Raw genomic sequence first — 24,663 nt, 5'->3', positions numbered from 1 at the left:
GGCCATGTCTTTGAGCAACTATGGAGCTGATCCTTGTTAATATGCTCTGATAATTTCCTCACTCAGCCTTAAGACCAAGAGCTTGCTCCATCACACACATAGTATTAATTGGCCACAGTCTAGCCATTTCCTGAAACTGCCTCTGGATGTTACCATCCCCTACAGTATCTGCACTTCTCTCAGGATAGCATTAAGTTGCAGTTGCTTATGTGGCATATGGTGCTGATAGACTATATAGAGTCTGTGAAATATGGTTCAGCAAAAAAACCCCAAAAAAACCCCACATTTGATGTTTGTAAGCTAGCATGTGAAAGCTGTCTGATCCCTAAGAAATCAGCACTACTAGTTTCTGTACGTGGGTGGAACTCCCAACCTCAGCCTTGCTTCTCTACAGGGAGCTTTTCCATTTCTCCCCAACCATGTTACACCGCCTGGGGCCTGGATATTATTGCTGAATTCCTGCATGCTAGGCGCTATCTCCAGTCATGGAGGTGTGATCTGAGACTCCAAGCAGCTGCAGATGTTATGTAATGTTATGTGGGGATGGCCTTTACATCATTTTAACTTGTTTTTAAGAATATACCTCTTGCCTTTTTCCTTTTATTTGTATTACTTATATTTTCTTTCATGCTTTTATTTGGTTTGGATCATGCTAACCGAAACTAAAACTCAGCAGTTATTAAAGCAGCATTATGGAGAATTGGTATTTCATGCTCCCTACAGTTGAGAAGTGTAATCAGTGCTTAGATACACTCCTAAAACACATGCTTTACATATTTCTTGACAAGCTCAGAGATATGTATGGTCAGAACCTGCACTAAAAGTGAAAGAAACACGTGGTCTGATATGGTAGAGTAAACTTACAGGAGTTTACACGAATATGACTATTTGGGCCTTTTTATTTATTTAGTTATTTATTTATTTGTTTGTTTTTTACAGGATCACAAAATACAGAACAGTATGGGGGGAAAAAGGCAGTTACAAAACAAAATTAACAATGTACAACAAACGGGATGTCATTGTAGTAAAGTATTGAGCAGGCATGTTGAAGAAGGGAAAATATGTATATATAAATAAAGGTGAATAAATAAATAAACAAATAATTGAGTTTAATTGGAGGGATCAGCTCTGGATAAATTGCAAGAATGGGGACCAAGATTTGGCCTTTTAAACAGATTCTTCGAGATATTTCTCAAGACTCAATTAGTTCTCAAGACTTTCAATTAGTTGTGTGTATATATGTCACAGTATATTTACTTAAAAATGTTATATCATGATAATTACAATCATTTTATTATGATTTATGAAGAGCATAACTGCATGGACATAATACATGCACTTAAAGGTAAAGGTGCAGGTATTTGTCACTGTACAGTGTACACTGTACAGCAAAATGTGTCCTCCGCATTTAACCCATCTGGTAGTGAACATACACTCACACACACACACACACACACACACACACACACACACATGTGTTAGGGGCAGTGAGTACACACACACACACACACCCAGAGCGGTGGGCAGCCAACTCCAGTGCCCGGGGAGCAGAGAGGGTAAAGGGCCTTGCTCAAGGGCCCAACAGTGGCAGCTTGCCGAGCCCGGGAATCGAACCCACAAACCTGTCATCGATATCCCAGCTCTAACCGCTGAGCCACCACTGCCCCTTTACTTACATTACAGTTTTCTGACTTTGTTTAGTTTACTTTGGTTTTGACAGAAACAGTGGTTTGAGATGGTTAAAAACCAGCTCACGGTAAGAGTGAACCAGCCTCTGCATGGTAGCACTGTAGGTTTCTTGTATAAAAAATGCTGCTTGAGTGCTTTTAAAATGATGTCTCAAAAAAACAAAATGTGATAGATTGTGTCCTGCTCTCCACTAGCTAATAATTCCCATGAACAGTGGGGCGCCTTAGGATGTATGGGGTAACCAGGGATATAGTTATTATGCAAAAGTTTGAGTGAATCTGTTGAAAATGTATTGATTTTTAAATTAAGAATAAGTAAACAAAATGTCTTTAGGTAAGAAATGTAGATTTTACATTTTACAAACATTCTATACAAAGTACATTTTCTATTTCTTTCTGAATTTTACTATAGTTTCCATATTAAAAAAAGAAAATGTATATGTGATGTATCATTTTTATTTTAGCATAAGCAGATAAAACATAATTTCAAAAAATCATCTCAAAATCTATGTGCCTTTATGTGCCTTTATATTTTCTAAGCATGGTCCTGTTGGTTTACAAATATAAACAAATAAATAAAAACATATTATAAAGCCCAATGCTGCCCCTTGTGGTTCACATTCAGAAATGATAAAAAATGGCTTCATCACTGTGGCTCACAAACTGTTCTCTTACTGTAGGCCATGTATGGCTTTAAAAAACGCATCTTCACTCACTTCATTACTTCACTTCTCTGAATATTTTCAGAGTGTCAAACGTGTGATGATAATATTTGCTGCCTTGACTTTTTTGTGCTGTTTCTTTCCTACACAGGAGGCAGAGGAAAGGATGGTGCCCCCATCATCACTTTCCCAGAATACTCTGACTTCAATGAGCTTCCTGAGGAGGACTTCATCAATGTAGTAACCTATCTGACCAGCATACCCAGGTGACCCCACTAAACTTTGCCTTCTCCTTTTACCAATCACTGACTGCCTTAGACGTTTTGTATGATATGCATTATATGTGATAGAGTGAATCTTCAGAGAAAGAAGATTCAGTTGAGGTGTTCTGTCATCCTGTAAGATAATATTTATGGTTTCATGCCCTTTTTGCCCCCTTTTTTTTTTAAGGATAATCTTACTTGTGTGCCTGGGACTTTCTACTCTCTAGCACATTTGACCTGCTCCTACCAATCTGTTTCTTTACAGTCTGGATGCAGCCAGTATCGGTTTCATAATTATCATTGACCGCCGACGGGACAAATGGAGTTCGGTGAAGGCCTCGTTGGCTCGGATAGCAGTATGTTCATTCAACTTTTTTCTTTGGACTGCCAGTTCAATTCTTAAACAGCCATTAACTTAGAATAATGAATATTTTCAGTTCAGCTTAGTGTAAATTACAGTGGTGTCATTTAACTTAAAGAAACTGCAAAACAGGAAGAACACCCATAATGCACAAGAATAGCACTCATGTTAATGCCACTGTAACATGAAATCAAGCTTTCTTTGCTAGTTAGTATTGAAAAGCAAAAGAACTGTTGAACTGATTCATTTTCCATGAGTTTTAACAAGTAAACGAGTTAAAAATTCACAAAGCAGCACGTTGGATTATCTACCAGTGTTAAAAAACACCATACAGTTCTTTAGTTACGTGATTATAGTCATATTTATGCAGTCTGAAGCACAGGTAATTGTAAAAAGTATGGTTCAAGAATGAACTGTTTGCAGTATGATATTTTCTTATTTGTTTGCTTAAAGAATTGCTTTGTGGCAAATCCTGTACAAACCTACTCTAGTACAGTGAGTTCTGTACTTTTTTTGCTGTCGTTCTACACCACTGAAAATAGAATTGACAGTGCTGATGCACAGCTGGTGGACCAGGGTGGTCGAAATAAATAATGTATAAGAGCAAAGTCAAGAGGGATAATCGAGTGCAATGGTTTAAAGTGTTATGTAGTGGATCCAGTCACTTCTACAGTCAGTCAGAATAAAACACATAGCCGTAGCAGAACATTGATGTCACTGCATGAATACCAGCTGTCATACTGGTACATTTTATTATTTGATCTGAAGGACATTTGTTGATATGTAGTTTGTTGTGGTCAACAGGGGGCATTCCCTGGCAACCTGCAACTAGTCCTTGTGCTGAGACCCTCACGATTCTTCCAAAGGGCCATTGCTGACATTGGCATCCGATTACACCGTGATGACTTTAAAATGAAGGTACCGGTAAGCATGCTTCAGAAGTGTTTCCTGACCTAGAATATAGAATAGAATATATATATTTCCTGGAAGTGTATAATGCATGACAGAGTAAGCAACTACATTTTGTGATTTTGCGACAGCCGCAAACTAGTCACTGATTAGATCCAGGTGTTGAGAGACCATAAAAGCCAGCTTCTTGATGTCTAGTGCATGCAAATGTTTTCTACTTGCATGTTGTTAAAGCAACCACTGCCTCTGCTCTGCAGTCGTCATTGTGGGTGGCAGTTCATGCTATTCTTGTTCTATGTATGTGTGAGGTTTTCTTTGAGGCAGCTGGTTGGAAACATAGGCACCTATAATCCACAACTGTGCAAAATGTCTGTGCTGTCGACAGAGATCCACTAACAGCTAATTCTTGCTATATCGAAGTTGTCCTTTGGACTACATGTTCCCTAATCATTTTTCCCTATTCACTATTACATTGGTCATCCACTATGTGGACCCAATGTTAATCCATGAGATGTAATGTACATGGTCATACCTTGGACTTGAACAACGCAAAGTTGTGTGAACAGGCATGTTGGCTTGAAAAGCTGAACAGGCTTATTATTTCATTACCACCAGCCTTTTAATATTTATAATGTCCTAGAATCACCTATTATATATCCTACAATAGTATACTATAGTATAGTATTTATACTATTTATACCTATTATTTATATTATTACACACTTATAAGATCCCCCCTTGTTGAAATGTAACATGTTGTACAACATGTTCAACAAGAATTACTGTAATGATTTAATTGCATTCAGCTACAGAAGCATTAGTGTGGCTGTCCAAGTGCGTCTCATGCTATTGGGAATGCTGTTCGGTGGAGATTGTACAGATTTTGTCAGAAATGTGATTAGGAATTTGCTAATTAGAAGGGGAATCTGGATACTTTTGGATCTATTGTGTATGTGTGGTTGGATTGCTCTATGGGTAGAGTGGGAACTGTCTACAGAAAATGCTTCTTCTTTTTACCTTTTAGATTGTCATGCTAAACTCCCTCTCAGATCTGCATGGCTACGTTGACAAGGGTCAACTAACCTGTGAACTGGGGGGCAGTCTACAGTACTGCCACAGTCAGTGGATCCACCACCGCACAGTGAGTCAAGAGGCATGATTTCATGGATAAATTGTGTCTGCTCTATTCACTGATCACTGAGAGAGTAGACAAATCAGTCATTGTACGCATACCTTGAATCTTATATCACTTTCATCACATTTATTGTGGCAAGTTGCAAAAACACAGAGAGCCTGTCTACCTTGTTAACTAGGCCATTGAAAACTTTGCTGTGACAGTGAAGACCACAGCCAAAATGCTGCAGAAGTTTGGAACGGACTTGGCAGAAACAGAACTTCCTAATGATGTGCAGTGCACCAAAGATCTGCTGACATCTCACACAGAAAAACATGACAAGCTCAAGGTGGGCAGAAACCCGAACGCAGTGGACCAGTTTGTATACATTTGTGATATTAGTCATAAACCCTTTCAGCATTCAGGCTCTTGGTAAAGAATGAGACAAATGAAACGTGTGTTCTTTTTATATTAAATATGTAGCTGTTTGTGATGTACAACACAAACTGTGCTTATTCTTTGTTTCAGGATGAACTGAAATTAGCAATGAAGCAAGGAAACACTTTGTTGTCTTGTATCAAAGACCAGGCTGCCAAAACAGAAACCCACAAACCAAACCCAGATGAAATGGAAAATCAAACCACCGTCGAAAGGTTTGCTGCACATCAATCTAAATTCTTTTTGTCAGTTAACACCCACAGTGCAAACCTTTACTTTGAAACTAATTTTCCCTTAATTTGCCCCACTGCTTCAAAGGTTAAAAGATCTTAGATCTCAGATCTTTAGGGGAAGGAAATCTAAGAAATCTCTCTTTGCAATAAAAGACAAAAAGGCTAATACAATTGGCTCCAGTGAAATCTCTTCAAAGCTCAATGGTATTAAAAACACAGGACAGTTCAAAATACAAAAATACAAAATATGTTGCTAAAGGTCTGTTGTCCATGGCATCATAGATTTGTCCCTGCAGGAGACCCTGCATTTTGGTTTGACACGTTTTTACTCGGCCTCCCTAATGTCAGGGCACAATAATAATTCAGGTGGGTTCCAGTGCTTCATTAGTAGAGTGCTTCATTAGTAGCTTGTAGAGTGAAAAGATTTGTTTATGCTCTTCTGTTTATAGAAACCTGCATTGGTTGATACAGGATACAAGCTTTCTATCTAAATTAAAAGTAGAGTTTCTTAAGAACTGGACCTCTTTTAAAATATTGTTTGTTTGTTTTTTTTGCCTTGCATTTCGTAGTCCTTGGTTTGACATCAACACGTACATACATGAACTTTCCATTTTCTACAGAAAAAAACACCTCTATTGTTCTTACAGTATGTTTGGGATCATTATCTTGCTGTGGAATGAAGTCTCGCCAAGATAAAGCGGGTTATCTTTATTTTATCTGACCAGAAAATGATTTTTTACCCCCTCAGAAGGCTTTCTGTAGGCTCTTTAAAAAGTACGTCTTTGCAAAATTTAATCTATCCATACGTGTAGCATTGTGTCTTCTGTAGTTTCGTTCATGAGGTCTTCTGCAAATAGCAGCCTCTGACAAAAATACACTCACCTCCTAAAGGCTGTTTCTGATCAGACATCAGCAGATTCATCAGCAGAGAAGATCTTCCTTCGCCTACCAGTCCCCTTGTGAGGCCACACTTTGGGTAATCCCAAAGTTTGACCGATGTCACTAATATTTTTGTTCTTGTCTTTCAGCCTCATAAGCCTAGGTATTTTATGCATGCACTAATGAAGCAATTGATCACATCACAGTAATCATAAACACCCATGAAGCTAAATGTAACATCATGATAGCTGAAGTGTGACTGTGTAAATGTATGAAAATGCCCTTAAGAAAATGTGTACCTAATTTTGAACAGGGGAAATTGTCTTTGTCGCAAACATTTTGAAATGCAATGTATAAATACTATATTTATGTCAAATGCTCTCCAAAGTATGTAATACAAGACAGACTAAGGACATTTGATTTTATGCCCACCCACAAACAAATGTGTATGTATTGGTGAGAAACGGGTAGGTCCATTGGTAGGTAGGTGTTTCATTTATACAAAGGACTAAGAAATGCAATTCATGGCTTTAAATAATCTATAACACCAGTATATCAAAATGGCTACACACAGCCAGAAGGTTTCCACTGGCTTTAGATCGTGGTTTGTTCGTACCAGATCTTGCAACTGTAAGTGTGACAAGCCTAGTCACTTTATATCCTGTGTCAAACGACTTAGGTTACCTTGAGCAGAAGCTGCAAAAGTAATTTCACTATATGTACATTATTTTGCGACAAGCCCAGTCACTTTATATCCAGTGTCAAACAATGTTTGGATCATTATTTAATAAATATCTTCCGTTTTCTGTTTTTTATTGTTTTTCATAATAACCATGTAATATTCTGTCTCTAAAGGTTGTTGGCTCAGTTGGATGAGACCGAAAATGCGTTTGAACAGTTCTGGTCCAAGCACCATCTCAAGTTAGAGCAATGTTTGCAGCTAAGGCATTTTGAGCAGGACTTTAGAGAGGTATGGTGATGTCTGTGCTCATGTATTGTTTATATCTTCCTTAATCTTATGGTTTTACCATGCCATTTTGGAATCCTTTAAATATATAGGCTTTTTGTGTGTAAAGGTGAAAGTGTCTTTGGACAGTCTGATGGAGGATTTGCTGGGGCTCTCAGACATTGGGGACTGTGTTGGTCGTGTGGTACAGCTGCTGAAAGAACTGAAGAGTCTGGAGGACAGCACTCAGGTCTGACTGATCGTAACTACACAGTCTAACAGCATGAAATAAATAAAGGAACGGAAAAGTCAATGCACAGTGTACTGATTTAACATCTAAATGTCATTTTGGAGCTTTTGAGGTTTTTGCAGCTTTGGGACATTAACACGCAGTGTGCACCTCATTCCACAGGGGTCTTTGGAGAAGGCTCAGCTGCATGCCCTGCATGGTGACCAGCTCATTCAAAGCAACCACTATGCTGTGGACTCCATTCGGCCCAAATGCGTGGAGCTGCGTCGCATTTGCGATGACTTTAGCAACGAGGCCAAGAAGAAATACGACATCCTGTCCAAATCGCTTGAGATCCATACAGGCATGGACAAGGTTGGCAGATCCATTAAAAACATTTCAGACATGCGTAACACTTCACCAATTTAATGTGTTCTGCTGAATGAAACAGAATTTGAATGGACAAACAAAGCGGCATAAGAGACGCCCAGTCATCGCCAAACAATAAATAACGATCAGTAACGATTAATGAAGGATGTTTTATGGCTCATTGCTCTTTTGTCAGAGAGAAAAAGAAATGCAGCACTGTCCCCAGCATACTAGAATACAATGACAATGCCGCGTACACAGGCACAAGTCTGCCGCAGGTGTGCTGTACCAGAGTACAACATTTAATTGAGTCTTATTGTACTTCAGTATTATTTTTATTATAAGACCGATCACCACAAATATGTGACATGATTCCAAGTTAATTTTGGTCCTGAAAAAAAGTTCAATAAATAGACTGCTAATGTTTGTGTATGTATGTGTTTCCACAGGTTAACCACTGGTGTGAGAGTGGAGTGTATCTCCTGGCATCTCAAGCTGTGGATAAGTGCCAGTCACAGGAGGGTGCAGAGGCAGCGCTGCAGGACATTGAGAAGTACATGGAGACTGCTAAGGAGCAGCAGCTCAGTCAGCTCAAAGACCTCTACAACCAACATGAGATCATCCTGTCAGATCTCATAAAGGTAGTGTAGCTTTCCTTAGATCTGTAAATGCGTTGGTTGGATTTAAAGTCCAGTCCATAGATTGGTTGACAGATAAAACGCCTGCAAGGCGTTCTGCTAGTTTCAGCTACTTGTGTGCTTTACTCATACATGCCTTGCACAACCACCTCACTCGCTTCCTAAAAGATGTCTTTTTAGCACTAGCTATCCAAAAAGCTTACCTATTTGTTACCACTGTTGTTAGGCCTTCAGCATACGGGAGCATAAAGAGTGCTCACTCTGTGCAAAGCATTGACCTTACAGTGTTTACAGTGTACAGGGATAACATGATTAATGCTAGAAGAGACTCACATTAGTCTTGAAGTACCTGAGCAAATAATAGCATGCTTTCACAAAATACATAAGTGTCACAATATTTAGTTTGTTGAGGTTTAGTATATTGGTTGAGGAAATCTCCCATAGTGCCACATTATCAATGCTTATTGATATGCAAAATCCACAATCCAAAAAAAGCATGCTTTGATGTTCACATAATAACAACCAAACACCTTCATGGTGGTCTTGGTTCAAGATCATGAAACCATAGTTATGTTTTGTTTCACCCTGTGTGCTCACCGCAAGCTTTAAATTCATTCAGGCAGGTGTGTCTACCGGCATGCAGACAGGCAGCATGTTTTTTAAAAGTTTCCAATGAAATCTGCATTTAGTTTCATGAGGAATACACTATTCTCCTCAAACCGCATTTACCAATAAACACATTTTATTTTTAGTAGCCTTCTCTTATGCCTGCAGGGTGTACAGCAGGTCCTGAAAGAGAATTAGTCGAGTTCAAATTGAGACTCCTTTCTTTAGTAAATGAGATTATTATAAAGTTATTATTTTGGCAGATCTTTAAAGACATGTGTGAGATTACTAAGGTCTTCATCTCAGGAGACACATTGAATTGAATAGAGGACGGCCCTGCTTTGTGAGTCTGTGCAGAACACCACTGTGTGGGTGATCTGTTGCTCCTGTACATACCTCAGTTTCACAATAATAGCACTTACTCAGTACCAATCATTTCACAAACTGACCCGACCTGAATTGACCCGTCCTGACTTGACCATACAAATTAATAACTAATAGGTGGTTCTTTCCCATTCTTCTGTCGTACAAGCGCCTCTCATACTGTATATACCATATACCGAAGGCACGATGTTGTTCTTTATGTTTGTATATTAAGAGTTATTAAGATGTGTAACTTACTGTCAGTCAGCATTCATCTAACCTTTATGTGTTATGTCTGTAAGCATCCGGTAAACTGGCTTATCAGGTCTGTCTGTGCAGGCCAATGTGCAGAGTGCTTTGAAAAGGCTGGAAGAAGTGCAAGAGATGTTTGAGAAGAGACACATCAGTCTGAAAAGGCTGTCTGCAAAGCAAACCAGACCTGTGCAACCTGTGGCCCCCCGTCCTGAATCTTCCCCCAAGCGCCCCTCACCCAAAACCCCAAGACCCTCAGGTTCAAGTAGGTAACCTCAAAAATCTTCCATTGAAACCTATCGTTGTTGCACTGCAAGATTGCTCAGACAGTGTCTGACCACAAATGGCAGCTTGACACATATACCGTTACTGCATCTGGAGCAGGCTGCTGCGGTTACCACAATAGACATGCTGTTCTTTTACTTCTACTTTTTTCACATTTGTTCATCAAATAAGCTCATCTAGAACTTTCAAGCCCTTCCCTTACACCTCTATCATTTTTTATGATCGCTTTATAGAGACCTTCGGTTTAGTTGGCCGTTCTGCTGCATTGATTTAGGCATTTTAATTTTAATTTCAGTGTTTATATACATATATTTATTTCTCTCTAGCACCAGTTCGCAGAAGCTCCGAAAACAATTCCACCAAGCAGCCCAATGATGCAGATTTAGCAAGAAAGAAAAACATTCGCAGAGCTAAAGGAGGCATCAAGGTACAAAGCACCTGCCAGCTGCACGCTGTCCTCATTTGAAACTATTCAAATCATTGTGTGCTGTGGGCTATGTCTCTTCCCTTCCGTGACACTGCTTTTTCTTCATAAGAAAATGTTGTCTGTGCCCTGTCTAAGATTGAAGTTATGCATGAGGAAAGCCAAGGAGGTTCCAGCCACATTCTTGTGTCCAGCGAGACAGAAGAGAGCCTGTCTAGCAGGCGGAGGTAAGTGTCAGACACTGTCCCTGCATTTGTAATGTCATCAGCCACTCCCAGAGCGTTCCCATTTACATCACTGAGGTAGTTCATGGCCCTATTTTAGCAGTCTTTAGGCAAGCCATCAACCGCGCACAGTGCTGCTTGATTTAGGGCTTCAGTGTGTCTTTGCTATTGTAACAACAGGTAAAAGTACCCCAAAGGACATGTACTCAGTCTCTTCGTCACCAATCATGGGCGTGTTTTGGCCGTAATGTGCGCTAAACCAATCAGTGTGTCACTTGCCATTCCCTTTAATTGCTATTTCACTGGCGCATCACACACGGCCTGGGAAAGCATGCCAAAGTGTTTATTATCTGTTTATTGTTGATGTAAAAATTTGCATAGCTGCCAACTGACTCTCGCTTTGGGTTTGTGCACTGCTGCATGTCTACCTCATTTCGAGATATGTTCGCCAGCACTGTTGCAGAAGGCGATAAAATAGAATATTAATGTGGTGTAAGATTGCAATGAGCATCACAGGACGTTTTGCACAAGGTGTAAGATAGGGCTTTTATTGTGTCAGATATTTTCTATGCAATTATAGCGACCCCACACCTACCTATGCCTCTGCTAAAGAGTATTTAAGTGAATTTGGAAGTGACAGTTTTTGTTAAATTCCTATACACTCAATAAAACAACAAAATAAAATAATGACTGTAGTCTGTAGGTGTTAATGTAGACTATCACTATATTCCTTACTTTCAAATTCAAGAAATCATAAACATTTGTACTGGCTGCTCAGTTGGTTCATTTCATTTTACACAAAAAAACAATAAATGAACTTCACTTATGCCATATATTGTAATGCAGTGAAACAGAATTGTTTAAGCAAATACAGAATATGCTCTGTTATCTCAACCTGTAATACAATTGTGAAACTTTTTTTAACTCTTGTTCATTTTATGTCACATCTATAGACAACACAATTACTTTATTTAATATCAGGGTTTTTTTATTTGATAGTCAAACAACTTCATTGGAAAGTGTGAACCTTGTTTTTTTACAATTCATTCCATTATGAATGGACTAATAGAAATGCTCTAAATTCACATATTTTAGTATGTTAAATACATCTTTTCTTTATCTGCTAGATGAAAGTGTGCATGTTCTCCCACATTGTTTATTGTATAAACAGCACTTGTGTAAAATTATGCCTGTTTTTTTTTATTTATATGTACCTATTCTGCTTAATCAGTACTTTGATTTGAAATTATGTAATTAGTTATTGTAATTACAAATTTATTGACAGTGCAAATAATATATTTACATCGAGTGTTACATATTTTACTAACACTTAAATTTATATATATAGATATACACACACATATTAAAAGCCAAAGAACATTCATGTTCAGTGTTTTTTTATTTAAAACAGTAATTCCAATTCAAGAAAACACATCCTTCTGTTGAACAATTCACTAAATTGTTTCTCACAAAGTTAAATAACCCTTATGAATATTCACAAACTCAGCTGTTAACTCACATTTCTGCTTAGTTCATATTTAAACACATAATTAAATACTGCATCAACGTTTGTAGTCCTTTTCCCAGTGTGTCAAAAAAATGCGGCTCTGCAGGAATAGGTGTTAGAATAGTAAGGCTTACAAAGGAGCATTATTTTCACAGCTGTGCAGTATAGCTTGCCTAAGAATCCTGAAGATACACCATATACCTCTGGGTCAGTTGCCACCCTCCAGAGATATCCAATGTCATCCTCATGTCCATGTGAGGTGATCATCTTTTCATAAATGCATGGGTGGTAAGGAGCTTTTCCCTCACCAGAGAAATAAAGGTGTTCCTGGGGCGAAACCCCAACCGTGATGGCACACATGCCCATGAAAACATCATCAATGTGGAGAGAGGCATTAAGGGACAAAGTGGCCTGGTAAATTTTGGCAGCCACGTCTCTGGAAACCACATACCCTGCGCCAGCTGTGTAGTCGGGGTAGGAAGCCCACTGGTACATCTGAACGGGCACGTAGTACTTGCTGTCTCGCCGCCGAATTGGAGGGGCTCCTCTGTGGACGTGACCCACCCAGAAGTCTTGAACGTTCTGCTGGCTGAGGGCCTGCAGGTAGTGCACCAGATTGGGAATGTGGATGAAAACATCATCATCAGCAGACATAAGGAAGCGGGCATGGGCACAGTTGGCATGCGCCCAACGGAATTGCAGCAGAAGCTTCACAGTAAGGTTGTGGAAGGTGTCAGAGAACTCCTGCTGGACCACGTCCCCATGGACCCGATCTTCAGCAAAGAGCTTCCTCTGAAGAGTATCTCTCCTATGCTGATTTGGGTGGATGCCCATAACAAAAACCACTTTCACAGTGACGCCTAACTTGCTCCTGATGTAAGTCTGGTTCCCCCATGTGGAGCGGATTGCCTGCCTTCTCTCAAAGTTCTCTGGAGATGATTTGACAAACAGGAGGAGCAGCACCTCACTGTCTGCACACGTATCCTTGTGGTTGATGAGGTACGGAAAGCTGCCAAAGCTGTCAGCTTCCTCGCGGTTTACACTGAAGCTTTTGTTGATAAAGTCATAGCTATTTATCAAGTAACGGTAAGAGTACGACTTCACATGGCTCACTACATGATGATCTACCTGCTCCCAGCAGACCATAAGCACAGACAGAAAACAGCACATTGAGATTAGCTGCAGAAACTGACATTTCTTGACCCTAAAGTTCATAAACATTCTGCTACCCTAATAGTGTAATCAATAGTCTTTCTCTCTCATTAAGTCCAATATGATGAGCCTGACTTGTTGGTCTCTGTGACATTCGGCAGTCTCTTGAGTTCCATCGTAGTCATACAAAAACAGACATGCTGGAAAAAAAATGCCTCAGCATTGTTGTCTGTACACCACTGCATGGAAAGAAGAAATACTTTTTTAGTGTAATTTGAAATAGAATAGCATTTCCAGCATATCTTAATTTATTACCAGGCACTGATTTATTTCCACTGAACCCAGTGACAAAACACTGATGCTTCATATTCATGATTCATATTCATTCTCATACTCCTTTTTGCTCTTCGTATCTGCATTGACCAGTTTAATTAGCTACTAGTATATATAATACATATATAATGTGTGTGTGCATAATTTGTTTCATTTGACCATATTTATATTTCCTTGTATTCATAATTTTTGTACATTTTGTCTTGTACTATTCGGTTTTTGCACAGTGCCACTATTTGCACTTGTGGTAGATGGTAGACAACATTTTGTTGCCTTGTACTTGTACTGAGCAATGACAATAAAGTTAAATCTATCTATGTATTGATGTGTGAGAGAAAATATCTGTCTAGAGCAGCGACAAACTCCTTTTCTTGACCTTGGAAAAAAAATAGATTATTCTTATTAATTAATTAAGAGTTATATTATTATTCATTAGAGTTATTATCTGACTTTAAGAGTCAGTATTTACAGAATAAAGGCATGGTTATTGCAAAACCTGTGACGGTGGAAAGATTCCCATTTATCAAGTTGAACTTCTCAGCTGGTTGCCAATATGATACTGGAGAGTAGATGGGATGGGGATGGATGGGGGGGGGGGGGGGGGGTCAAAAACCTAATTTGTAACCTTGTGGATGGGTACTTACAGACTCTTAAGTGAATGAATGCAAACGCCAACCCAGCGTAACATGAAACAATAGGGGGCTTTAAAGACCACAGCGCATGAAAATGCTGAGGGCTGTGTAAAACATTCACAGTGACAAAAAAGAAGATCATTACAACAGCGAATCTATGTGAAGCCCGGCCATGCAACAATGAGGGCCCTTGAAAAGCATGCTTTAAATTGCCTTGTTTCAATAGTCACAGGGATCATCTGTCTAGGTCCCCCGTATAGGCTGCCTAAAGAACTTCATTGGAGTCTATCTAAACTGTCAAATCTTCATTTAGTTTTTTTGAAAGGTTGCCAGTACCAAACACCTAATGTAAAAGATACAATATCTCATATAATGTAATCAAGGTACAGAAAGCATTCAACAAAAATGCATAGAAATAAAGAATATTTCGTTTACAGCCATCAAATCACAGTAAATACAGTCGGCCAATTGGATATTACTGTTATGTAGTAGTAATATTATCATTTTTTGCTCAAAGGTGTCACTAGTAACATTTTTTCTGCTGTAATAGTAAAATAGTACATTAACCTGAAGTCAGATTGGTTAGTGGAGTAGTGAACTACAGTGTGCCATTATGGCAAGTCGGTCTTGTGTTCACATGCATATATTCTGTATTTCATTTATTAAAAAGATTTTTTAACTGTAGAAAAAATGATAGTGAAAACAACAAATTGAGCATTGTATTATTCATAATAAGAACTCTACTCTTATTACTGAGACTCTTTTATATTTGAGGTTCTCACATGAATCAAGCTAGTGACATCCAGGTGTTAAAACATTCTGACTAACTGCTCCAACAATGCAATGTTTACATGTTGTCAGGGGTTTTCGGTCATATGACCCTTCACTGCCATGAGTGAAAAGCTAAAAAGCAGTATAAAGCTTTTTAGATGGATAAAAGAGTGGCTGTTGCCGCCGATCCCGCTGCTCACCCTTGTATGACCTATATCATAAATACATGAATATGAAAAGACCTGATTTGTGCGCAGCAGTAGTTACATACTCTGACTAGTTTAAAGCAAAAGAGTTCATGCCGATACTCAAGACACACAGTATGTTGTATTTGTTTTTGTCATAGTGTGTAAACTTTATGGTTTTAAAAATCTAACACCCCCCCCCCCAATTTCCCATCATCGGATGTTCAGACTCACCAAGTATCGTCTTTGTAGAAAAAAAACCACACTCATTTTACTCTGGAATTCTCTACTTCCTCTTAAAGTTGGAACATGTTGGACCTTGCTGTGAGCTGTCAGTGTGCGGAGTGTTGGCAAGCATGTGACTACTGCAGGGCTTTTCTTTTCTGGGAGGGACAAAAGAGGGTGGGGAGACATGGCTGATGAGGCTGGGCTACCTAACCCTCAGAATGGAGGAGATTTGATCCACTGTGGTCTACATTTTGTAAGAGAGCGAATTTTGAAATCTTGTGCTATAAAACCCTTCTGTTAGCCAATTGTGTTACACTTCACTCTCATGGTAAACGTGTTGGACATAATGATCAAGAAATCTGACAAGCCCATTGTTTTTTAAACCCCACCATTACAAATTAGAGTGTAATAGAAAGACTATTAGTGAACTTGTTTGAAATGTATACATATTTACATTACACATATAAAAACATAAAATTAGAGGCACTAAATACATTTACTACCTGTTAGGATAAACTGCTGGGTTTTTTTTTACAGTAAATAATATATATTTTTAAATTTTTTTGGCTTTCACGGGGTTAGAATAAAATAAATATTCACCGCTCAGTCCACATAGAATCTACATACAAGAGCAAGACAAAGGTTTAGATAAGATAATCCTTTATTAGTCCCACAGTGGGGAAATTCTCAGCAGTGTCACAGCAGAAAAGGGATAGCAAGACACTCAGATGCAAAAACGTAGATAAAAGACCACCATATACACAATATAAATAATATAAGTAAAAAGCAATACCAATATGATTTACAGGCATACACACAAATACAAGAATGGCAGAAAAAGGCAAAAAGAGGCCACATTGTTTGATATTTTATATATGTTTGAATAATGATCATTTTGTAATTACTCTTACCACTGTTACTCTTGCTGTAGATCCTAGTCCAAGTCAGCTGTTTACTGGTGCCTGTGACTTCATAGTCTGTTTGCACAAAGGTTGATGTTAGCACAATACTACAAAACTAGACCTACCTGACAGTCAGCTATTGTGTTGACACTGATAAACCGGTTGGTAGAAACAAAGATCAATGGTAACACATCTGTGAGGCCTAATGTTCATTGTCCAATGAATGCTCTATCAGTTATCTAAATTTCATTTTTAATGCTAACTAAGCCCAGTAAAAGTGACACTTGGGATCTTGGAGAGGGGTGGAACATAAATCTGCCGTTTGCGAGACACTTCTTTTTAGAATGTTCTCTATACAGCTGTGAGACTACATATTACAGATTTGTATGAAAAATTACAAAACAACTTAAGGTGACGGTGTGGGGGTCATAACTTTTGAATGGTCCTAGCTTTCTTTGGGATTGGAGTAAAAACTACCATAATAGCAGACTAGACACATGAGCTGCTAACAGCCTGAGGTTAACAGGCACAGTCTCTTTTTTCCACATTCACTCTGAAACCTCTAGCATGGCAGATAAACACCTCTTGTATTTAACATCACTGTATGATACAGTAAAATTCAGCCAAGTCCATCTATTATGACTTCTGTAGGATTGACACACGTTTTAAAATGAAAGGCTTTGTACTAGTATTAAGTGGAAACCTTAATTTACTACAAAAGCTTCATTTTACTTTTCAAATGTCGTAGATCATTTCCAAATGTATTATGGACACATTGCATAACACACTACAACCACTTAATGACCACTTTATGTCTTATGTCTTGTTTCTCTCTGCAGACACATTATGAATGAGCTGATCGAGACCGAGAGATTCTATGTTGAGGAGCTCCAAAGCATAATGGAGGTACATTTGTCACTTCTTGTGGGCCATGGTGTCATGCAGATGAATGCAGTGAAACTATGTTTATATACCAGATGTATGCCTTATTATTATTTGTATTTTATTTTAAAATCATTTTTATTGTTTATTTCTTTATTTATATTCATTGTTCTATATCATAGATTATATACAGTGCCTTTCGTGATTGGGACAAAGACCATTTTTTCATTGATATGTTCTTCAGCTACTGTTTTTATTAAATCTAAAATCATCTTATTATTTGGGACATACTTGACTACTTGAAATCACCATGGACTGAGTATGATCTCTGGTGATGCTTTGCTAAGCCTCTAATTTAGCCATCGTCAGCTCGTACTTGTTTCGAGGCCTTATTCCCTCAAGTGTGTTTAATCAAATTGAAGTCATGTATAAACGTTAAATTTTTTGACCAAATTTTAAGAAACACCTGTGTTGCCTTAGCAGTATGTTTGGGATCATTGTCTTGCTGAAGGATGAAGTTCCTGTACCTTGCTACTGCCTTCAGCAGTTACATTATCAATGAAGATATCACTTCTGATTAGTTTGATTAGAAATCTGTGGAGGAAAGGAGCATTGTGTCATTGTATCTCACAAATTTTAAAAAGTGGTAGACTTTTTTATATAATATATTTTATTTTATTTTATATATATATATATATATATATATATATATATATATATTACACAAGGATATATGAGGGACGAGACTTCCTAATGTAGGATTGCTACCATTGCTGCCATATTGTTACCTCACATTGTTTTTTAATCCCTTAGGGTTATGCTGCAGCATTGGATAACTCAGAGCTGACACATTTAATCCCACCGGTGCTGGAAAATAAAAAGGATGTGCTCTTTGGCAACCTTGCTGAAATTTATGACTTTCACAATAAGTAAGGAAACATTTCACTGTTTACAAATCTACACATGTAGAAACATTATAGCTTTATCCAGCTTTAACACAACCTTCCCATACACACCAAATATTTAAATTCCATCCCTCTATCATTTGATCTGCCTGCTATTTGACGTCAGTACATTCTTTGCATGATTATTTTAGTGACAGCCTGTTTAGCATAGGAAATGACTGGTTTTACTATTTAGTTCTCCTCTTGTTGTATCTCAGTTTTAAATGTAAGGAACAAACATAGTACGCCAATAATGTACTTTATACATTATTCATATTTTCTCAGGGGAACCTGCTTAAATAGTTCATGGTAAAATTATTATTTGCTTGTTCTGTTTGTAGGCTTGTTCTGATTATGGAGCTCACATTCACACACGGTTTAGGCTGCGACTGAAACTGCCCCTGGCTGTAGATGAGTCACTGATAAATGTGTCAACCACAGAGAGCTTCCATTTTTCTTTATATCTAATAGAACAAAGAAAAAAACTCAGAAAGAACAAGGGTTTTATGTTTATGTTTTATAAACATATTGCCCTTTATTTGCTGAATTTATAATGTATCATTTTACATGTACGTTTAATAGGTAATGTCCAATATGTTATATTCAGCAAATACATATATATTCATGTTCATGATGACTGTATAAATGTCTGACAACAGCTGTACAGTCGCAATTGTACACACACTCATCATAGACATTAATGTCTCTGTCTATGAAACTAATTAATTGGTGCTGAACACTCCAAAATGAACTTTCTGTTAGTGATCATGATTAAATACAGAGTCCAAGGAGCTCAGTGTCCGAGACTCTGAGAATCATGAATGTCTCTTGGAGTCGTTTCTGAACAGCTGCAGATTCCAATGTTATCGGTTCAAACTATTGTGTGGAAGAACAAGGCACAAGAGCAAGGCACAGGCCTGCCATGACCTGGAACACCGGTTCCACTGTCTAGCGACAGTGTAGCGACCATAGACTTAGTGTAGCGACCATAGACTTGTCCCATGGACAAAGAAAAACAAAACATTTTATGATTAGATGAAACAAAGATGGAAGGTAAAGGTGAGGCATTCCGCCCCAACAATGCTGTACTAGCTCCTAAACAAGGCTGTTTTGCTCCACGGATGATACCATATCAGCAGCGCTTCACCTGTGCCTGGCCCATGTGGGAAAACAAAAACAGTTAAATGCAGATGCTCTACTTTCAATTCGGTCATCCCTCAGCACTTGGTCAGAAAACTTTAACCACTAGACATCAGTACCCCACTGTGACAGACCCCAAACAGTACGAGTTGGACCAAACACCTCTGAAACCATCATCATGGTGTTCCCCAGGGGTGTATCCTGAGCCCTCTGCTGTTAACCCTGATGACCCATGACTGCTGTGTCAAGTACAGAATGAACCACATCATCAAGTTTGCAGACAACACAACAGGTGTGGGCCGCATCAGCAATGACAATGAGTCTGCCTACAGAGAGGTAGTGAACCAACTTGTGGTCTGGTGTAACAACAACAATCTGTCAGTGAGGAAGCACACAGTACACCTGCCACTTACAGTCCATGGCAATGCTGTGGAGTCACACAAGGTTTCTGGTAGTACACACTCCAGACTACCTGACATGGACAACACACACCACCTTCCTTGTTAAGAGCGTCTTCATTTCATGAGACAAATGAGGAGAGCAAATCTCCCACCTCCAATCCTCACAACTTTCTACAGAAGCTTTATTGAGAGCATCCTGACCAGCAGCCTCCCAGTCTGGTATGGCTGCTGCACCACCTCGGACCAGAAAGCTCTCCAGAGAGTGGTGAGGATGGCAGAGAGAATCATCAGATCCTCACTTCCGACCATTCAAGATCTGTACCAGTCATGCTGCCTCAGCAGAGCCCTCAAGATAGTCAGAGAGCCTACCCACCCTGCCCCTGGACTTTTCAGCTTCCTGCCCGTAACACTGCCAGATTCAAAAAGAACCTTGTCGCCATTAGATTACTAAACACCCACTGACATAACACACAACTTAGGACTGTTAGGAAAAACATATGCTAAATAACAAGTGCAATAATAACCAAATTACCAAGGACAGTAATATTAGTATGTGCAACAGTTTCTTTTTATTCTGTTTATATATATATATATATATATATATATATATATATATATATATATATATATATATATATATATATATATATATATATATATATTCTATTTATTCAATTCAATATTCAATTCACTTTGACTTGGACTTGAAGTCGCCAGTGCATTAGCCACATGCAAATCCTTGGCAACAGTTTACATAACATGGTAATTTCATAAACTCTGCCATTGTCTGTGTCATTTTCATGTTAGTCCAATAGAAACAAGTTGTTGTACCATACCAGAGTGGGTCAGTTATATTGAGATACATAGAAAGTAGCTTATCATAGTGCAGAATCATTGGAAACGTTACTTTTTAGACATACAAACCTATCAAAGAAAACTACTGGAGTATGATTTCTGGGTCTATTTAGGTTGTACAGTATTATTAAATCACCACCTAATGGGATGTAATTGTAATTCAATTGTTCTTGCTTGGCTTCCTTTGTTTTGTCCCTCGTCCTTTTGCAGAACCTTTCTCAAAGAGCTGGAAAACTCTGTGGAGAAGCCTGAGTTGGTGGGAACATGCTTCTTGAAAAGAGTGAGTAGTGCCACAAGGATTGACGAAAGCAAGAGCTCATTTTGCAGGCCATGCACTGACACTAGAGTCTGGGGGTTTGCTTCGATTGGAAATGAAAGGCTGTCTCACTATGCTCTCCCACAGAAAGAAGAGTTGCAGATCTATGAGAAGTACTGTCAAAATAAACCTCGGTCTGAAGCTCTCTGGAGGCAGTGTGGAGACAGCATGTTCTTTCAGGTGACACCTGAATTGCTATACTTTGCTTTGAGAAAGTACCTACTCACTGTCCCTTTTTTTTGGTACCTTTAAAAATGCAAGTGCTAGCATGCTTCTTTAATGTAGGTTGGGAGATGTGTTGTATAGGTACAAATGCTTAAAAGTCTATGTGTGTGTAACATGGTTTTCTCAGTGTATTTTCTTTTGATACAGGAATGCCAAAAACGGTTAGACCATAAGCTTTCCTTAGATGCATACCTGCTAAAGCCTGTGCAGAGAATCACCAAGTACCAGCTAATGTTAAAGGCAAGGCTTTGTCTTTTGAGTACAAATCCCAATAGTTTTGTTGTGTGTTTGTTTGGGAATTTTGCATTTCTGATTTTATTTCGATTTGTTTATGTTTGTAGGAGATGCTGAAGTGCAGCAAGAACTCTGAAGGCACGGTAGAACTGGAGGAAGCTTTGGCCACTATGCTGGACATCATAAAGTCAGTAAATGATTCAATGCACCAGATCGCCATCACTGGCTTTGAGGTATTTTATTCCTAAAATGTACTCTGCATGTGGACAAGACAGTGCACTGAATGTTTATGGGAAAATGCGAATGAACTGGTCACAATGATTAAACTTTAGAAGTCACAACTCTCACCAGCAGTACGAAAAGCATGGCGTAATTCAATATGAATTAGCCCTCGTTCATTGCTCAGTTAAACAAGCATTCTTTAAAAAGGGTGGATTCTAAGCATTTAATCAACAATACATTCATAAGCAGAAGAGGAGGTATTTTATTATGATGTGAATTTGATGAAAAGTTGGCCTTGTGTAACACAAACTCTTTTTTTTTCTCTCCATATTTGTATGTGTAGGGTAACCTGAACGACCTGGGCAAGCTGCTCATGCAAGGCTCTTTCAACGTCTGGACAGACCATAAGAAAGGTCACAATAAGGTGAAGGACTTGGCACGTTTCAAGCCCATGCAGAGACATCTCTTCTTGTACAATAAGATGATTTTGTTCTGCAAGAAGCGCGAGGAAACCTCAGATGGCCATGAAAAATCCCCCTCCTACAGTTTTAAGCACTCCCTGAAGGTAAGAAAACACGTGTAGCTCTGTATTTAAGAAAGTGGGGATACATGGTTTAGATACTTTACACTTTGTAGCCGTTCCAGACAGCTAGTTCTATTTAAAATGAGTGAGTATATAGAGAAGGTAAAGTGATTTTCCGCAAGATTTGGGGAATTAGAGACCCCTCTGGTGGGAATATGTCATTGCACCAAGCATGTGGAACAGTACTCTAAAACATGTATTGTGGTTCATAACTTTAAAAGCAGGTTAATGTAGATGCATTGCCATGTGAAATTGTATTCAATGTCTTGTCTTATAGTCCACATATTGTTGCATGTTGTTCATTTGTAATGAAATACTGTCCCAAACATAGTCACAAAGATGGGGGAAAAGGAAACGCAAGGCTTTCTTTGAGAGGTAGCAATATAGGAATAGACAGTCTCGTTCATTGAACAACAGATAAAGCACTGGCTATAGAAGTACAGCTGATTAGCAAACAGTGCCAGACTATCTTTCTAAGGCTCTGCATGTGACGGAAGTATGAATATACATGTGTCCAGAAAAACTGCCGCAAAAACCTTCCAGACCCTCGAATGAATAAATAAGACGCTGCACTAAAACAGTCTTAAGGGACTGCCTATTTAGGCTGTATATAACTGTCAAGCCTGATGATGATGATTATGTTGGGGTTCTAGGATTTTCTAAGTGAATAATAGACTTAAACTATATAGTCAAAATATGAAGCCATAAGAAAGGAGTGGGCTACCTTGGTATTTGAAATATCTGTTCAGTATAGAAAAAGAGAAGCCTATGACCATATTGAAGCTTTTGATGCAGTGCACAAATTGTCATCTAAGAATTCATTATACTTGTGCTACGGGAAGGTTGTTTGGATGTTGGCACCACAAACCCTTTTCATGTCTCAGGAGGATGGCAGATTCCCTTTTTAGAAAGAGAAAGTCAAATCTAAACTGCATAATGTTTTTCTAGTTTCTGAAATCAGATATGCACTGTGACTGAGATGCATATCGTTGCCACTGGAGCTACTTTCAATGCAAGTTAATGTGACATGATTTCAGTTTAGCTTAGGAAACCATGTGGTCACAGATAACCATTTCAATCATAAAAAGGAAGATTTTGTTCCAAACCGCGATGATGTGCATGTTTGTCATTGTGCAAGTCTGATTTCAGAGCCTAGAAATGAACTTTATTTGATTTGCTCATTGATGTTATGTTTTATGTGCTCTGTGTCAGATGAGTGCTGTTGGCATCACAGAGAATGTGAAAGGAGATGTCAAAAAGTTTGAAATCTGGTACAATGGGAGAGAGGAGGTCTACATCATTCAGGTATGGGCTCGAATCAGTCTTTCTGTCATTCTCTCAGATACGATACTCATTTGTTTGTCCAACAACCTTATTTCCACCTTTCTTGTAGCTGCATTTGTTGTGGCCTGCTTTCTTTTTTGAATAAATAAAAAAAAATGTTAGATGTGTATCTGCATGTGTCTATGCTACTGAAGGTAATGCTGGTCACAGACTCACAATACACGCCATCCTTACAGATTTTCTTTTTCCCCTACTTGAGCACTGGAGGGCACTGTTGTACCACAGTGAAGCGACTGCGGTAGTGGTCTCTTAGAATGCTGCAGTGGGTGTATGAATTTGTGTTCTGTCTCAGGCTTCCTCCATGGACGTGAAGAACATGTGGGTGTCTGAGATCCGGAAAGTGCTGACGGGCCAGCTGGAAGCATGCAGAGGTGCGTGTCTCTCGCCGGGGCTGCTCATGTCTGTGCCCTGCACGTTTGTAAACCAGCTCTGCTACAGCCAGAAAAAAAAGTCTGACACGCTCATCATTGAACGCAACCCTCATGATTGAGTAGGGAGATTGACATTTTGCCCATTGTTTTTTCAGATGATCTCTGTAGGTGTGAGGTTATTTACTGTCTTAGATTTTATTATTCCATTTCATTTTACAGAAACTCCATATTGTGGCCACATTAAGGTCTTCTAACATGCCCCAGAATGTTTTTTTTCGCATGCAAGTGGAAATATTCTCATAATCGCTGGTTATTTTTGGCATCTGACCATCTTTAAATCTAGAAATGTCTACAGCATACCTTAGAGCTATGGAAATATATAAATATATATATATATAAATTTGAGCAACCTATTTCTCTTTCAGAGGCGAGCCAGCTCCATCAAAGGATCACAGAAAACGTCTACCATGCTCCCATGAGGTATTTTGTTTGCTTGTGTGTTAGTGTGTCAGTGCACTGTTGAATGGTTGTTTCCTGTGTAAAACCCGCTAAA

General features: G+C 38.7%; 2 protein-coding genes across 8 annotated transcripts in view; one reads left to right on the top strand and one right to left on the bottom strand.

The window, feature by feature from the left end:
- Positions 1–24,663, top strand: part of mcf2l2 (MCF.2 cell line derived transforming sequence-like 2) — a 63,290-nt gene that overhangs the window by 25,267 nt on the left and 13,360 nt on the right. For 6 of the 7 annotated variants that reach the window (XM_072660945.1, XM_072660941.1, XM_072660947.1 and 3 more), the window contains exons 3-25: positions 2,502–2,616; positions 2,879–2,969; positions 3,779–3,898; positions 4,908–5,024; positions 5,197–5,346; positions 5,526–5,650; positions 7,403–7,517; positions 7,624–7,743; positions 7,906–8,097; positions 8,541–8,732; positions 10,038–10,215; positions 10,562–10,662; positions 10,798–10,886; positions 17,433–17,499; positions 18,289–18,404; positions 21,026–21,095; positions 21,219–21,311; positions 21,504–21,596; positions 21,698–21,823; positions 22,156–22,377; positions 23,608–23,700; positions 24,032–24,110; positions 24,536–24,590. In XM_072660945.1, the coding sequence (XP_072517046.1) occupies positions 2,502–2,616; positions 2,879–2,969; positions 3,779–3,898; positions 4,908–5,024; positions 5,197–5,346; positions 5,526–5,650; positions 7,403–7,517; positions 7,624–7,743; positions 7,906–8,097; positions 8,541–8,732; positions 10,038–10,215; positions 10,562–10,662; positions 10,798–10,886; positions 17,433–17,499; positions 18,289–18,404; positions 21,026–21,095; positions 21,219–21,311; positions 21,504–21,596; positions 21,698–21,823; positions 22,156–22,377; positions 23,608–23,700; positions 24,032–24,110; positions 24,536–24,590 (2,719 nt within the window). The remainder of the gene's footprint in view (positions 1–2,501; positions 2,617–2,878; positions 2,970–3,778; positions 3,899–4,907; positions 5,025–5,196; positions 5,347–5,525; positions 5,651–7,402; positions 7,518–7,623; positions 7,744–7,905; positions 8,098–8,540; positions 8,733–10,037; positions 10,216–10,561; positions 10,663–10,797; positions 10,887–17,432; positions 17,500–18,288; positions 18,405–21,025; positions 21,096–21,218; positions 21,312–21,503; positions 21,597–21,697; positions 21,824–22,155; positions 22,378–23,607; positions 23,701–24,031; positions 24,111–24,535; positions 24,591–24,663) is intronic. The other variant, XM_072660942.1, reaches the window with a different exon arrangement.
- Positions 12,473–15,787, bottom strand: b3gnt5a (UDP-GlcNAc:betaGal beta-1,3-N-acetylglucosaminyltransferase 5a). Its single transcript, XM_072660948.1, has 2 exons — positions 15,698–15,787; positions 12,473–13,781 (listed from the first exon to the last, which is right to left on the bottom strand). Exon 2 carries the CDS (start codon positions 13,609–13,611, stop codon positions 12,475–12,477), a length of 1,137 nt encoding a protein of 378 aa, XP_072517049.1. The 5' UTR covers positions 13,612–13,781; positions 15,698–15,787; the 3' UTR covers positions 12,473–12,474.

This window comes from Salminus brasiliensis, chromosome 17 (genome assembly GCF_030463535.1).
Source record: "Salminus brasiliensis chromosome 17, fSalBra1.hap2, whole genome shotgun sequence".
NCBI lineage: Eukaryota > Metazoa > Chordata > Actinopteri > Characiformes > Bryconidae > Salminus > Salminus brasiliensis.
This window is presented reverse-complemented; position numbering and strand designations above follow the sequence as displayed.

Excerpts from the sequence above, each read along its gene's own strand:
- b3gnt5a (XM_072660948.1), bottom strand. The coding sequence starts at position 13,611 with ATGTTTATGAACTTTAGGGTCAAGAAATGTCAGTTTCTGCAGCTAATC.